Genomic DNA, 16,389 nt, shown 5'->3' on the forward strand with positions numbered 1-16,389 from the left:
GATTTCTTAGCTTTAATAAATTTCCCACTTGGTCTACCGTCTCATTTTGAACATAACAGTAGCAACAGCAACGACAACAACAGTTCGATGAATTCTTCACCATTGTGGTTGTTGTTGTGGTGAACATCGTGACCGTTGTGCCACTAAAGTGGCAATTTTGACACTTTTTTCCATGGTGATACTTCTATAGCTCTGTTCCAGAACTAAAAAGTTTTTACAATTTTTACCACTTTTACACATTTTGCGTTCCCGTACACAAAATTTATATGAAAATCGTTTACGACTTTTACAAATTTTACGACTTTTACCACTTTATAAAGTACGGGAACAGGCCATATGTCACTTTTTGAAATGTTGTGTTTACCTTAGGTCTGTACAATAATCCAAAAATTTGTACAAACTTTTACAAAATATTAGCTCTGTTCCAGAACTAAAAAGTTTTTACAATTTTTACCACTTTTACACATTTTGCGTTCCCGAACACAAAATTTATATGAAAATCGTTTACGACTTTTACCACTTTATAAAGTACGGGATACCAAACTTGTAAAAAAGGCGAATTGAGAGAGAATTATTGAGAGTTCTGCGACAGCGAACTTACAATTTTTTTCTTGTAAGAATTTGCATGTTAGGTCGGCTGATTTAAATTCAAATGTTTTGTGACGGACTTTGTATTTCTTGACAAAAACATAAACAAACATTTGCTAATTAAAATAAATACAAATTCAAAATGGAGAAGAAATTACTGAATAAATTATGGAAAACGAGAATGTAAGTAAAATAACTTAAGCTCTGTTCCTTTACGTACAAGAATCTTCAAGTTTTACCACTTTTTACTCGAAAAGCGTTCTTTTACTTCTGACACCATACAATTCATATGGGAGCAGTTTACAACTTTTGCTACTTTTGCCGGTTTTACCACTTTCATCAGTAAAGGAACAGACCATTATTTCTAGTTTGTGCTGAATAATTATACCCTACACCACAATGTGGAAAGAGTATTAAGTTTGTTTTTCCGAATAATCATGTAACACCGCGAAATATTCGTCGTAGACCCGCCATGTTACTTACTTTACTTAGCTGGCCTTTTACAGAACATTTGTAGCTTACTGATATCTCGTTTCACTTGTTCGCTCCAACGAAGCTTTGGCCTTCCAGATCTGCGAGAACCTCCATGCGGCCCGTATTTATACGCCTTTTTAGCGGGTTCATCATCACTCATTCTTATAACATGGCCTAGCCATCGCAATCGTTGTATCTCGATTTGTTCAACTACATTGATGTCATTGTATAGTTGGTACAGCTCGTTGTTCATACGACGCCGATATTCGCCTTCAACACAGATTGGCCCGTAGATCTTTCGAAGAATTTTTCTCTCGAACACACCAAGCACTGCCTTATCTGCTTGAGCAAGTACCCATGCTTCGGAACCATACATTAGCACGGGTAGTATCAGTGTTTTGTAAAGTGTTACTTTTGTTTGACGAGAGGTGGCTTTATTCCTAAACTGCTTACTCAGCCCAAACTAGCATCTGTTAGCCAACACTATTCTTCTTCGTATTTCACAACTGATGTTATTTGTTGTGTTTATGGCGGTGCTGAGGTAGACGAAGTCCTTTACTACCTCAAAATTGTAGGTACCAACATTCACAAATGGTGCGGGGTTTGTGGTAATATTACGCGTCGATACCATCAACTTGGTTTTTTCGCCGTTTACTGCCAGACCAACTTTAGCAGATTCTCTTTCGACTTTTGTAAAGGTGTCAGTTACTTCCTTTACCGATCGACCCATGATGTCAATGTCGTCGGCATAAGCCAGTAACATATGGCTGTTCGTGTATATCGTTCCATTTCTTTTGACCTTCGCGTCTCGTATGACCTTTTCCAGCAGGATGTTGAATAGATCACACGACAGGCCGTCTCCTTGTCTGAAACCTCTTTTGGTAATAAACTCTTCGGAGAGGTTCTTTCCTATTTTAACTGAGGATCTCGTCTCAGTTAATGTCATTCTACAAAGCCGAATGAGCTTTGCAGGAATACCAAAATCAGACATGGCTTGGAACACCTTTGAACGTATGGGGCTGTCGAATTCTGCTTTATAATCGACGAAAAGATGGAAGGTGTCGATCTGCATTTCTTGGGTCTTTTCCAGGATTTGTCTCAAGGTAAATATCTGGTCAATGGTGGATTTGCCAGGTATAAAGCCGCACTGATAGGGTCCAATAATTTCATTGACCATAGGCATTAGTCTCTCACACAATATGCCAGATACTATCTTATATGCAATAGGGAGCAGGCTTATGCCCCTGTAATTGGAGCACACAGTCTTATCACCCTTCTTGTGGACTGGACATAGGATGCTCACGTTCCAATCGTCGGGTACGCGTTCTTCCTGCCAGATGGTGCTAACTAGCTGATGCATACACCTTATCAGCGTGTCGCCTCCGGTTTTGAACAGCTCGGCTGGTAGGCCATCCGCTCCTGCCGCCTTATTATTCTTTAGCCGGTTTATTGCTGTCCTTACCTCATCTTGGCTGGGCGGTATACATTCAATACCATCTTCTGGGATTGGGACTGTGGTATCTTCGCCGTCTTCACTGCTATCGGATACCAACAGTTTGGAAAAATGTTCTTTCCATATCCTGAGCACACTATCTGTATCAGTTACCAAATTACCTTGTTGGTCTCTACAGGAGGATATGCCTGTACAAAAGCCATCAGTTTGATGCTTCACTCTTTGGTAGAATTTTCGGACTTCGTTCTGTCTCCAGTACATCTCTATTTGTTCACACTCCCTCTTTTCCATCTCTCTCTTTTTCCTGCGGAAAAGACGTTTCTCCTCTCTCCTTTTCTCTCGATACCTCTCTCGTGCGCTACGCGATGCTACTGATTGTAAAGTAGCCATATATGCCGCATTTTTTTCTTCGGTAGCAGCACGGCACTCCTGGTCATACCATGGATTCTTTGGTGGAGGTCTTTGGTATCCAAGTACTGATTTTGCGGCAGTTTGCATGTAGTGGGCAATATTTTGCCATTGTGCTGATATGTTATCGGGACGAGAAGCGCTTTCATTAAGCAATTGGGTCATTTGAGTGGAATATGCTGTGGCTATCTGTTGTGTTTGCAGCTTAGCGATGTCCAACTTTCGTGTTGTGTCTGTCCGTGTTTTATTTGCAACGTTAAGACGGGTACGTACCTTTGCTGCAACGAGGTAATGGTCCGAATCTATGTTTGCTCCTCGGAACGATCGTACATCCAACACGCTCGATGAATGTCTTCCATCTATCACAACGTGATCAACTTGATTTATTGTCCTTTGGTCTGGAGACAGCCAAGTGCCCTTATGAATATCGAGATGCTTAAATCTGGTACTGCTCACTACCATGTTTTTTGCCGCTGCGAAGTCTATCAGCCTCATTCCATTGTCTGATGTTTCACTATGTAGACTGAATTTCCCGACTGTCTGTCCAAAGATATTCTTCTTTCCAATTTTGGCATTAAAATCGCATAGAACAATTTTAATATCATGGGCAGGGCAACGGTCATATGTTTCTTCTAAGCGCTCGTAAAATAGATCTTTGGTCTGTTCGTTCTTTTCTTCAGTGGGAGCATGAGCGCGAATAAAGCTGATGTTGAAGAATTTAGCTTTTATTCGAATTGCAGCAAGTCTTTCATTCACTGGGGTGAAGCTGGATACCAGATGTTTTAGTCTCCGACTAACTACGAATCCACAACCAAACTCATGCTTTACGTCATGGAAGCTATAATACAGTGCGTCACCGTTAGGTGTTGTTGTGAAGCCTTTCCCAATCCATCGTATTTCCTGTATGGCAGTAATATCGGTCTTGTACTTTTCAAGTACGTCTGCCAATGCGAGGACTGCACCTTCTCTATAAAGTGTGCGAACATTCCAGGTGCAGATTCGCAGATCATGGTCCTTAAAACGTTTGCAGGGTTCGTCAACTTTAGAGGGGTTTATTTTTCTTTTCTTTCGTTTTTTCATAGTAGGCTGTTTTTTTTAGGGGAGGGTTACTAACCCGACGCCCAAACCCAAGTTTTTAACGTTCTTATGGGTGAACGCGCGGCACATGTTAGCTCACTACCTTTAACGGGTGTTAAAGGCAGTTCCCCAGGTGACACCACGGGGAGGACAGTGTCCACTTGGGATGAAAGAGGGACCAAGATAAATCCTGGGCTTTGCCATGTTAAAACCGGTCAGGACCGTTGCTTGGTACCTTCCATCCCCTAAATTAATCATTTATAATAAAATGTGTGCTATATCCTGTTTATAATTATTGAATCAATGGAAATAAAGGGAAGAAGGAATGATATTTAGCTATTTAACTTTTTAAGAAAATAAATAGATTATTAAATTATAAAATGAAGAAATATAATTATTATATTCGTAATGATAATACTATCATTACTCGCGTCACTTTGTATGGGGGCTGTACGAAAATGTGGACCTACACAGCCCGCTTTCAATACCAAAAGTCCTACGTACATATAATAGATTTTACCAAAATTGCATCCACCTACTTCAATCCGTTCGGACGCAAGAGTGATTTCCACAGACGGACAGACAGACGGACATGGCTATATCGATGTAGAATTGGACGCTGATCAAGAATATATATAGTTTGTGGGGTCTACAATGATAATTTCGAGTAGTTACAAACGGAATGACAAACTTTATTATGGTGGAGGGTATAATAAATACAAATTAAAAATGGAGAAGAAATTACTGAATAAATGATGGAAAAACGAGAATGTAAGTAAAATAACTTATTGTCTAGTTTGTGGTGAATAATTATACCCTACACCACACTGTGGAAAGGGTATTAAGTTTGTTTTTTTCGAATATTCATGTAACACCGCGAAATATTCGTCGTAGACCCACCATGTGGTATACCAAAATTCATATCTCGGCGAGATAAACCAATTTTGATGTTTGTCCGTCCGTCCATTAAAATTGTAATCAAACTGCAGGCCGCAATTATGGACCAATCGTCACGAAATTTTGTATGGAGGTCGGGTTCCCACCAGAGTAGAAACGATTAGTTTTTGGTGGTGGATCGTGAAATATTTAGGGTGTGAAATGGATCAAAAACTAAATTTTTATCCGATTTTTTGCGGCTCAGGTTTACCATCCACCAAGCACGGTTTATAATATGAAGAGCCTACCAGAAGGTTAATTAATTTTCTAAATCCGTCAATAGTGTTTTTTGCAATAGCCAGGCTTTTGTTCTGAGAAATAATTTAACAAATGGGCTGAAACTTGTCAGTTAATTTTATCATCAATTCATTATGAATTGGAATCCCAGTAATGATCTTTTATTCAACGAAATGGGAAAGAAGTTAAAAATAATTAATTTAAACATGGTATAAGTAAAGAGGTAGATTTAAATGAAAAAAATCTATTGAACCCTTGTTTTTCTTGAATTCCTAAAACTTCAAAATAAAAGCAAAAAGTGGGTTTGTTTACAATCCATTTTCTGAGCATTTTATAAAAAACGCGAAAAATGAATGAAGAGTTAAGTTTTTTCAACATAATCGAGTTTGGAATATGATAAACTGATTGTTTCAATGCAAATCTCACAAATTTCTTCTATACAAATGTTCTAAAAACGATTTTAAAAATCATTGAATTCGATTGTTTTTAAAATTGTTTGCATATTATTCAAACAACACATACACAGTTTGTTTATATTGTTTTGAAGTTTTAGGCATACTCGAATGAAAAAATTTAAATTGACATAAAGCTTTGGCTAACCTTTCTTATTAAACCATGATTTAAAATAAATATGATCCAATATTTTTTTAGGTTATTAGAAGTTCAAAGGAAATGCGATTAAATATTGGTCTGTTCCAGAACTGCAAGAACCTACTAATTTTTATTATTTTTCCGATAACATAAAGGAAACAATGATATCGTAGTAAAAAATATTAGCTTTTTGCAGGTTCTGGAACAGACCATATATTGTATATTAAGCATAGTACACACGGTCCAACAAAACTGACAGTCAACGTACTTTTACGGCAATTTTCTGGCAAATAAAAACTTTTTGTTAGCTAAAAATGATTGAAATTCAACATTTAAGGTATAATTTATTGATTAGGAGCATGGATTAGGAGAGTAATTATTCAGCTAGACTTTGATATTAACGAAATAGACCTCGATGACTGTCAGTTTTGTTGGACCGTGTGTACTATGCTTTACTACTTATATATGAATTGTTTTTATTAAGCTTTTATATTGTTTTCTTTTTCAAAAAGAAGAAACAGTTGTGGCACAAGATGTGTGCCACTTTTTTACCGAAATGGTACTTTTTGTAATTATTTTTGAAATTTTCCATCGGTCACGCTGGTGGTGCGTCCGTTCCGTGTGTATATTGTGCCGGGTTATGTTTACCCATGGCACAATTACTAGGTAGATGCATCAGCAAACAACTACAACAAAAACGAGTTCAGTACTGTGAAATGTCAAAAATGTTTTCCAAAAATAAAGCGATTCACACATTTTTTTCAACAAAATTTTGTTAAGCAGTTATTAATAAACACATTATAACAAAAATCCTTCAAAAATTCACAGTTTTTCTTTAAAAATTTTGTTTTTTAATTTTGTGTTTTCAATTACAACAACTTTTTTGACAGCTCACAGTACATCAGCTGGGCTGACGCGGGTACCTGTATGATTGTGCCATGTGTTTACCCCATCCTTGTTGTTGTTCTTCACCATTTACTCTTTAACAGACGTGAGAGTGAGATGAGAGCAAGAGAAAGCACGTTTTTAAATTTGACAATTGGGGAAAATCTACAAGGTATCCACTACAGCTGAACACAATGGATGACGCTGGCGTTTTGGATATGTATAGCGATGGCATGGCACAACTACCAAAGTAGTGGTATCACACCAGCTGTTCGAATATGAAGTGATAAATCCCTTCTTTATAAAAAATATTTTTGTTGTAATTTCCCCAACAACATAAAGAAAATTTTGACATAACATATTCAAAATTTTACGATACCACTACCTTGGTAATTGTGCTATGAGCGATGGTTAATACAAATACAGTTTGTCAACTAAATGTTTGCAAAACCATATTTATCAATTTTAGATGAAACTTTTTATAGTACGGTTAGACTAGAGTTTTTTGCCGGGTTAACTCACTTCGACATTTGAAATCCGGTTAAGTGTAACTGGGGTATTACTGTTATAAATAAATGAAACTATTAATCTCGATAATCCACATACCATAATTGGCCATTTAGATATGACTTCATTAGCCGGATTTAGCGCATTATCAGGTTTTATTTGCTAAATCCGGCCAAAATCTACCAGATTTCCCATACAAAAATAAATCCTCGTATTGAGTGGATTTATTTTAAATCCGGCATAAATCCTCGTATACAACTCTGTTTTTTTTTTCAACATGTTGCTAGAAAATACAAAAAGTTGCAAGCTGGTACAAGAAACAAGGTAGATGCATCGGTGAATCGCTATAACAAAAATACTTTAAAATGTCAAAATTTGTAAACAAGATGAAAAAATAAAATTTGCTTTGATAACAAAGTTGATTTTAATCAACCAAGACCAATATTTACGATGTCTAAACGATAAAATAATTTTGAATTTGCTCATTAATAACATATGGTCTGTTCCTTTACTTCTGAAAATGGTAAAACCGGCAAAAGTTGAAAACTGCTCCCATATGAATTGTATTGTGTCTGAAGTAAAGGAACGCTTTTCGTGTAAAAAGTTGTAAAACTTGAAGATTCTTGAACGTAAAGGAACAGGGCTATAATCCTCCAAAGGTATATCTAAATGCAATGAGATTTGTACTGGATATATTAAATCCAGTTGAGGATTTATGGCTAGTCTAAAAGTCCATTTAGACTACGCTGGATTTAGCAATTATCTGGTTTTATTTGACATATGTTGTATGAAAATGACAACTTAAATCCACTGGATTTGCTAAATCCAGCATAGTCTAAATCAGGCATAAATGAGCTATAAGTTTCGGCAGTTAACAATGGCAGATGTTGCCAATGTCATCAGGAACGGCATATCATCCAAAGCGTTGGGCCCTGATGAAATCTCCATGGTAATGTGAAACGGCTGTATGAGCCGGAAGTGAATTATCTCACTAAAATTCTCAACCTGTCGCTAGCCAACCTATGCATGAAAAGTAATAAAAGGTACTAAAAATGGTCTGCAATTTGAAATGAGGGCCGCCGATGGAGAGTTAGAAAGATGTACCAAAAGGTTTTTGGAAATTCGAACTACAAGTGTACGATAAGTTACTAAATTTAGTACCAATTGTATATTTTAAACAGATATAGCTAGAATCTTGGAATTCGGTATAGAAATCAAGGTTGCAAAGTGTTGTTTATAAAAGGAAATGGTTTTGGAAATTCGTATTTATGTGTACGAAAAGAACTAACTGGTACTAAATTTGGTACAATTTGGATTTGGGTTAACGGATAGAGCTAAAAACCTGAAATTTGGAGTAAGGATTACTCTTGGAGTTTGGGAAATTCGAGTATTGGAAATCCTTACTTAAGTGCACGAAGAGTACTAAATGGTACTAAATTTTGTACAATTTGGATTTTTGGAGAACGGATGGAACTTGAATCCTGACTTTTGGAATTAAGATTAATATTGGAGTGTAGGATTGATTTATGGAGGTAGTTTTGGAAATTTGTACTTATGTGTACGAAAAGTACTAAATAGTAATAAATTTGGTACAATTTGGGTGAAATATAGAGCTGGATAGGATTGAATTATGGGGGAAGTTTTGGAAATTCGGAAATTGGAAATTCGTATACTAAACAGTAGTGTTGGGCAATCTCGTTCATTGAGCGGATCGATCTTTTTCATTCCGTTCACCAAAAAGATCCGGGTCGTTTACTTCGTTCGTTGGCTCTTTTTCGTTCAACAATACATTTGACTGTATTATTTTCTTTTGAAGTCGTTCGTTCTCTGTTGCATATGACTCCGTCGCTCTTTTCACCGAATCGTTCTTTTGAAAATGTTCGTTCACGAATGACACAACTGTTGTGTTACTTGCTTGTTTGTGTGCTAATGGGGGTGGTTTTGTTTCTGAACGTAGTGGTGGTGGTTTTGATATGAAAGAACCAGATGAACGAATGATGCAAAAGAAAGATATGACCGAGATGTGCTACTGAATGAGGTGAGTTACTGAGCGAAAGTAGCTCTCTGAATCATTGCTTGTTTTGTGTGAAAATTTGTGCTGCTTGCGCTAAAGCAGCGTTTGTTTAGAGTTTGACTGCAAAACCAATGCTGCTAATTTTGTAAGCAGCAATGACTCGTCCATCGGGGATCTAAATGAACGATATAAAAGAATGAGCTGGATACGGATCCGTTCGTTCTTTTCACGGAATCGTTCCTTTGAGCCGGTTCGTTCATGAACGACGCAACTCTACTAAACAGTACTAAATTTGGTACAATTTTGATTTGCGTGGACGGATAGAGCAGGCAATTCCAGATCAAGAAGAACAATATTATCACAGTCTCGCTGCAGTGATATTATTCAAAATGATAAATCAACTGTTACAGGTTACCGAAACCATAAACAGTGATGCAACCTTTAAGGTTAAGTGTAACCGGGGTATTATGGATGTAGTTTTCGAAATTTATACCTTTGTGCACGAAAAGTAATAAATGGTACCAATTTTTTTTACAATTTAAATTTGTTTGAAAGGGTAGAACTGGAATCCTGATATTTGGTATCTATGGCAGTGTAGGATTGAGATATGGAGGTAGTTTTGGAAATTCGTACTTATGTGTACTAAATGGTACTAAATTTGGTACAATTTCGAATTGGTATGAACGCATAGGATTGAGGTAGTTTTGGAAACTCGTACTTATGTGCACGAAAGGTGATAAGTGGAACTATATTTGGAGCTGTTTGGTATTTGCTAAAATATGCAATTGGAATTTTGGATTTTAATATTAAGATCACTGTTGGTATGTAGAATGCAGATAAGAAAGAGATTTCGGAAATTAGTGCTTATGTGTACACGAAAAGTACTTACTAAACGGTACTAAGTTTAATATTGGGTTAAGGAATAGAGTTTGAATTCGAAAATTTGGTTTAAAGTCGCTGTTGGTGTGTAGGGTTGAGATATGGATGTGGTTGAGGAAAAACGTACCATAAGTATAGGGATAGAGCTGGAGTGTAGCGTTGGTATATGGAGCTGAGGTGGAGGTAAACGAACACACATTTTGAAACATTGATATTGAATAAACTGGTAAATCCAGAGCTTTGAAATTTGTTATGAGAATCATAGTTGGAATTAGATCAAAATGGGTATGAAACAACAACTTACAACAAAATGTCCATACTTCACCATTTCCATATCAAATATTTTTTATTTTTGTTGTACATACGAAGTAGCGGGCAGTTTGCTAGTCCTTTATATAACTCATTCAGATACAATAATTTCAGGAAATTTCTATAAATCAACTTTTATTGTTTATCGTTTTATGTAAAATTTAATATTAATTGTTACAACTTTTTTTTTAATAAATACTAATACATACTAGTATCTCTACCACAATTTATCATTGAACACAATTTCATTGAATATACAATCCTGCTTATCGATGGTGACCATAGCTTTTTTCGTTTGATTTGCATCCCGTACCTTTTGGCGGACCTCTGACGCCTTAACATCGTTGCGAATATAAAATAAACGTACAATTTGTTCCTCTGTCAAAGAGGGATAATTACCCAGCAAGGTGTATAAATCTAAGAGTAAAACTTCTAGATCACATACCAAAATTCCTGAAAGCATTGAAATTAATTTCAAAGGAGAATCATTTTGGGAAAGATTGGGAGCAATCTTTTCAAATAATTTCTCGAACCGTTTGGCTTCTTGATTAATTTTTGTTTTAATGGCTTCACTATCCGTCGACGGGCGGGACAGACGTTTGGAGAGCATAGCACATATATAATGTATAGTCAATTGTTTTTGAGATTCATTGATAACCATTTCAAAATTGCACGGTGTTAAATGTTTGTAATCCTGGAAATAGTCATCCAATGTTATGCATATAGTATCCACAGATATGGTAGATCTTAACCATTTTTTGGTAAATAATTCGTTGAAATGATCACACAAATCCAAAAAGGACTCCTCCAGCAAATAACCTGCAGCTTGTGTACGAATACGTTGGAATGTTTCAAGTAATTTTTCAAAATCTCCATAATGTTCGCTACAAGCATTTGGCCAATATTTCTGTTTCAATTGTTGGGCCAAATCCAAGATCTGTTGGCTGTTATTAACCGTGGCTATAATGTGGTGGGTAAAGAACTTAATTTGATCCCGATTTCGGAAATGATGTTCTTTCAAATCTACCACATGTTTCAGATAGGTTTGACCGAAAATATCCAATTGGCGTATGCTCATGACCAACGCCTTAAAGGTTACATCACTGTGTATGGTTTCGGTAACCTGTAACAGTTGATTTATCATTTCGAATAATATCACTGCAGGTGGATTGTGGTCTTGATTGGGAGTTTGTTCAGAAAACCATTTGGAACGTTGTTCTTTGGCAACTTTTCCCATCCATTCTTTGAAATTCTTCTCCATGTTACCCAAATATTCATCTTCTAAAGCTCGTAGACGGTTCGGTGGTAGCAAAGGACCCACTAACTGGTGTATGTTGATATTTAAGTCAGGATGTCTCATCAGTTCATAGCCAGGATAAGTGTTTACAACCCATGATAGAAGAGAAACATATTCATTATCCTGCAAACTGCTTGCAATGTTTTCAATCTGAAATAATAAACAATGTTTCTGTTAACAAATTATTTAAAATATAAATACTCCATTTGATATTCTCTTATACGAGAAGACCTATTGCTTTTCTATTTTATCACCACATAACTTACACAATTTGATAGTTCCTCGTGGTACATTCGCACGTATGTCTCAAAGATATTATAGTGTGGCGGAAAACAAGGAACGCACAGTGATTTCACAACCCTCAAATCCTCCAAAATATTCTGTCGCAATACCTCTAAACCTGTTACTAGCCACATTTTATTATCTTCTCTTTCCGCCATTCGTGAACCTTCAATGCGTGTTATTACAGCTTCCTTAAGGACATTCATAGCCATAGCTTTCCATTGACGTGGTCGTCCCGGTGGCCGGAATGATATTTCCTCTTCTTGTTGCAGTACGAATTGATCATAATTTTCCTCTCGTTGGATTATACGTAAAGCGGTAACAATGGATTCCGGTTCATTGCGTACAGCATTCAAAGTGTGACTTAAAGTCAAACGTAATTTCTTCTCCAAAGCCTGGACCACTGTATCGATTTTCTCAAAATGTCTATTAAGAGTAATTTTATCCGAGGCATGCTTTTTAGGTTGTTTGTGCAGTTCATACAGCAAGTCATCACGAGCATTTTCCAAATCAGACAAACATTGATGGGCATTCAAGAGTTTATCTTCATCAATATGTGCCATGGCTTTTTGTACACTTGTTTCAACATTTAAGATTTGATTAATATTTTCCAAAGCTGTGGCCAGTTGGAAATGTTTTGTATTTTCTTCCTGCACATCTTCTAAGGCGTCATAAAGTTCGGGTACATCTTTCATTAGATTTTCAATTTCATTAAAACTGCGCTTTTCCTCCCGTACATCTTCCAAACATATCTGTAGCTGTTTTAAGCCCACCCTTATACCTTCTAACTGGTTTTGTAATGCAGTCTTCAGCAATGCTTCCACAGAAGCTTTTTTACGTGCAACTCGATGACGATATCGTTCAACTTTTTCCAATTGGTCCGGACGTTGTAGTATATTTTTAATATATTTTAATGCGGCTTGATGTGCCTCTTCCTCCGATTGTTGCAAATCCATTTCTGTAGGTGTTTTTGTGCTTCTTCAGATTGGTTGGAAAAGTTTTTACTTGTGGATGGACGTACAATCAAACCCAAATTGAATTGTTGATTTCAAAATGACGCATTATGAAAAAGGAGTTGATTCATAATCATGAGACTCAGACTAATTAAATATAGACGCCGGCTTGTTCTCTTCTGTTTTGGTCGATCATAATAAGAACAATCCGAGGTCTATATTTAGTTTATGCTGTGGTCGAGATTTCTCTGTTTAGAATAAACAAAACAATTGTGCCACGGAATAAGAGAACTTAAGAAATTGCTTTCAGTACAGAATATGACCAAAGCAAATAGAGAATAGTTCTGTACGATATTTATTTCTAGCAACAATTACTCTTTAAGTTCTCAGTAACTTACCTCCCTCAATGAATTTTACTCTCTCAAGCAAAACAATTACAGAAAATTGTGATACTGCTGTTCCCTAAAATGCTGATCGGTATAAAATGTTGAGCGTGGCCGAAGGTGTCGGTACATAAGTAGTATGGTATAAAATGCAGTCCACGAATTTGTATGTCATTATATCTGCAATCCGTTTATATGTCATCTACAACTAAAATATCCTTTATAAAACTCTTTCAGTTACAAAAATTACAAAATATTTATTTCGATTGATTTGCATTTGTTTATCGCTTTATTAAAGTTATAAAATATTTATTGTTAAAACCATTTAAATACAGTTGAACTCCTCTATAACGTAGCTGCTGGGGAGGAAGAATTACTGCTTTATAGAGAAATTTCGTTATTAAAGGACTATTTTGTGTAAAAATGTTTAGTTTTGTTTAGTAAAACTATTCTTTTGAGAGAGAGACAGAATTTTTCGTTATAAAGAAGTTGGACTGTAACTATGGGTATGTGCTTCACAACAAATAAAATACTCAAAAAATATTTACCACAATTTATCACTGAACACAATTTCTTTGAATATACAATCTTGTTTATCGATGGTGACCATCGCTTTTTTCGATTGATTTGCATCCTGCACCTTTTGGCGCACCTCTGCCGCCTTAACATCATTGCGGATATAAAATAGACGTACAATTTGTTCCTCTGTCAAAGAGGGATAATTACCCAACAGGGTGTGTAAATCTAAGAGTAAAACTTCTAGATCACATACCAAAAGTCCTGAAAGCATTGAAATTAATTTCAAAGGAGAATCGTTTAGTGAAAGATTAGGAGCAATCTTTTCAAAGAATCTCTCGAAACGTTTGGCTTCTTGATTGATTTTTGTTTTAATGGCTTCACAATCCGTTGACGGACGGGTCAGACGTTTGGAGAGCATAGCACGTATATAACGTCTAGCCAATTGTTTTTGAGCTTCATTGATAACCATTTCAAAATTACACGGTGTCAAATGATTGTAATCCTGAAAATAGTCATCCAATGTTATGCATATAGTATCCACGGATATCGTGGATGTTAACCATTTCTGGGTAAAAAGTTCATTAAAATGGCCATCCAAATCCAAAAAGGCCTCCTCTAGCAAATAACCTGCAGCTTGTGTACGAATGCGTTGGAATGTTTCGAGCAATTTTTCAAAATCTTCATAATGTTCCGTACGTGCATTTGGCCAATATTTCTGTTTCAATTGTTGGGCCAAATCCAAGATCTGTTGGCTGTTATTAACCGTGGCTATAATGTGGTGGGTAAAGAACTTAATTTGATCCCGATTTCGGAAATGATGTTCTTTCAAATCTACCACATGTTTCAGATAGGTTTGACCGAAAATATCCAATTGGCGTATGCTCATGACCAATGCCTTAAAGGTTACATCACTGTGTATGGTTTCGGTAACCTGTAACAGTTGATTTATCATTTCGAATAATATCACTGCAGCGGGACTGTGATAATATTGTTCATCTTGATCTGGAGTTGCATCAGAGAACCATTGGGAGCGATCTTTTTCCGCGGTATTTCCCATCCATTCATTGAAATTCTTTTCCATATTACCCAAATATCCATCTTCTAGAGCTCGCAGACGGCTCGGTGGTAGCAAAGGACCCACCAATTGTTGTATGTTAACATTTAAGTCGGGATGTCGCATTAATTCATAGCCCGGGTAAGTGTTTATGACCCAGGATAGAAGGGAAACATATTCATTGCCCTGCAAACCGCTTGCAATGTTTTCAATCTAAAATAAAAACGGTTTCGTTAACAAATTATTTCAATTTTGATTTTCTCTTCTAACTTACATAATTGGAAAGTCCTTCGTGGTACATCCGCACATATTCCTCAAAGATATTATAATGTTGCGGAAAACACAGAACGCACAATGATTTCACTACCCTCAAGTCCTCCAAAATATTCTGTCGCAATACCTCCAAATCTCTAACTAGCCACATTTTATTATCTTCCCTCTCCTCCATTCGTGAACCTTCGATGCGTGTAATAACAGCTTCCTTAAGAACATTCATAGCCATAGCTCGCCATTGACGTGGTCGTCCCGGTGGTCGGAATGATGTTACCTTCTCTTGTTGCAGGGCAAATTGATCATTCTTTTCCTCTCTTTCAATTATACGCAAAGCAGTCACAATGAATTTCGGTTCTTTGCGCACAGTATTCAAGGTCCGACTTAAAATCAAACGTAATTTCTTCTCCAAAGCCTGGGCCACTGTATCGATTTTCTCAAAATGCCTCTTAAGAGTAATTTTATCCGATGCATGCTGTTTAGGTTGTTTGTGCAGTTCATACAGCAAGTCATCACGAGCATTTTCCAAATCAGCCAAACATTGATGAGCGTTCAAGAGTTTATCTTCCTCGATAAGGGCCATGGTTTTTTGAACACTTGTCTCCACATTAAAGATATGTTTAATATTTTCCACAGCTGTGGCCAATTGGGAATGTTTTGTATTTTCTTCGCGAACATCTTCTAAGGCGTCATAAAGTTCGGGCACACCTTGCATTAGATTTTCAACTTCATTAATGCTGCGTTTTAACTCCCGTACATCTGCCAAGCATGTCTTTAGCTGTTTTAAGCCCACCCGTACGCCTTCCAACTGATTTTGCATTCCAGTCTTCAGTAATGCCTCTACAGAAGCTTTTTTACGTGCAACTCGATGTCGATATTGTTCAACTTTTTCTAATTGGCCCGGACGTTGTAGCATATTTTTAATATCTTTTAATGCAGCTTGACGTGCCTCTTCCTCCAGTTGTTGCAAATCCATTGCTGTTGGTGTTTTCGGACTTCTTCAGATGGTTGGAAAAGTTTTTACTTGTGGAAAATACTCTTTTAATGGGCGTACATCCAAATCGTTGATGTCAAAATGACGTATGGGGGAATTAGGAATTGAATAATAAAAATAAGATTATAGTAAAATGGCCAATAAAATTCTCTGTTTAGAATAAGAAAACAAAAGTAACAAGAAAATGCTCTCTGTATAGAATACGGAAAAAGCAAAACGAAGAATAAGAACAGCAAAACAGCTGTTTATATTATTTTGGGCGAAAAGATAACAGGTATC

At 36.5% G+C, this 16,389-nt stretch overlaps 2 protein-coding genes across 2 annotated transcripts; both read right to left on the reverse strand.

Moving 5' to 3' along the window:
• Window positions 1-10,476: 10,476 nt before the first annotated feature.
• On the reverse strand, window positions 10,477-13,214 carry LOC141405709 (exocyst complex component 3-like). The gene is made up of 2 exons (XM_073990364.1): window positions 11,922-13,214; window positions 10,477-11,805 (listed from the first exon to the last, which is right to left on the reverse strand). The coding sequence occupies exons 1-2, from the start codon at window positions 12,891-12,893 to the stop codon at window positions 10,576-10,578; spliced, it is 2,202 nt and encodes a 733-aa protein (XP_073846465.1). The 5' UTR covers window positions 12,894-13,214; the 3' UTR covers window positions 10,477-10,575.
• A 315-nt stretch (window positions 13,215-13,529) lies between these two features.
• Window positions 13,530-16,389, reverse strand: LOC141405708 (exocyst complex component 3-like). Its single transcript, XM_073990363.1, has 2 exons — window positions 15,121-16,389; window positions 13,530-15,059 (listed from the first exon to the last, which is right to left on the reverse strand). The coding sequence occupies exons 1-2, from the start codon at window positions 16,090-16,092 to the stop codon at window positions 13,818-13,820; spliced, it is 2,214 nt and encodes a 737-aa protein (XP_073846464.1). The 5' UTR covers window positions 16,093-16,389; the 3' UTR covers window positions 13,530-13,817.

The sequence above is a fragment of the Musca autumnalis genome, unplaced genomic scaffold (genome assembly GCF_047663935.1).
Source record: "Musca autumnalis isolate F117 unplaced genomic scaffold, ASM4766393v1 scaffold_5, whole genome shotgun sequence".
NCBI classification, from domain to species: domain Eukaryota; kingdom Metazoa; phylum Arthropoda; class Insecta; order Diptera; family Muscidae; genus Musca; species Musca autumnalis.

Coding starts and splice junctions, on each gene's coding strand:
- LOC141405709 (XM_073990364.1), bottom strand. CDS start 12,893: ATGGATTTGCAACAATCGGAGGAAGAGGCACATCAAGCCGCATTAAAA. Junction 11,806..11,921: donor ACGAGGAACTATCAAATTGT/GTAAGTTATGTG, acceptor TTATTATTTCAG/ATTGAAAACATTGCAAGCAG.
- LOC141405708 (XM_073990363.1), bottom strand. CDS start 16,092: ATGGATTTGCAACAACTGGAGGAAGAGGCACGTCAAGCTGCATTAAAA. Junction 15,060..15,120: donor ACGAAGGACTTTCCAATTAT/GTAAGTTAGAAG, acceptor TTTTTATTTTAG/ATTGAAAACATTGCAAGCGG.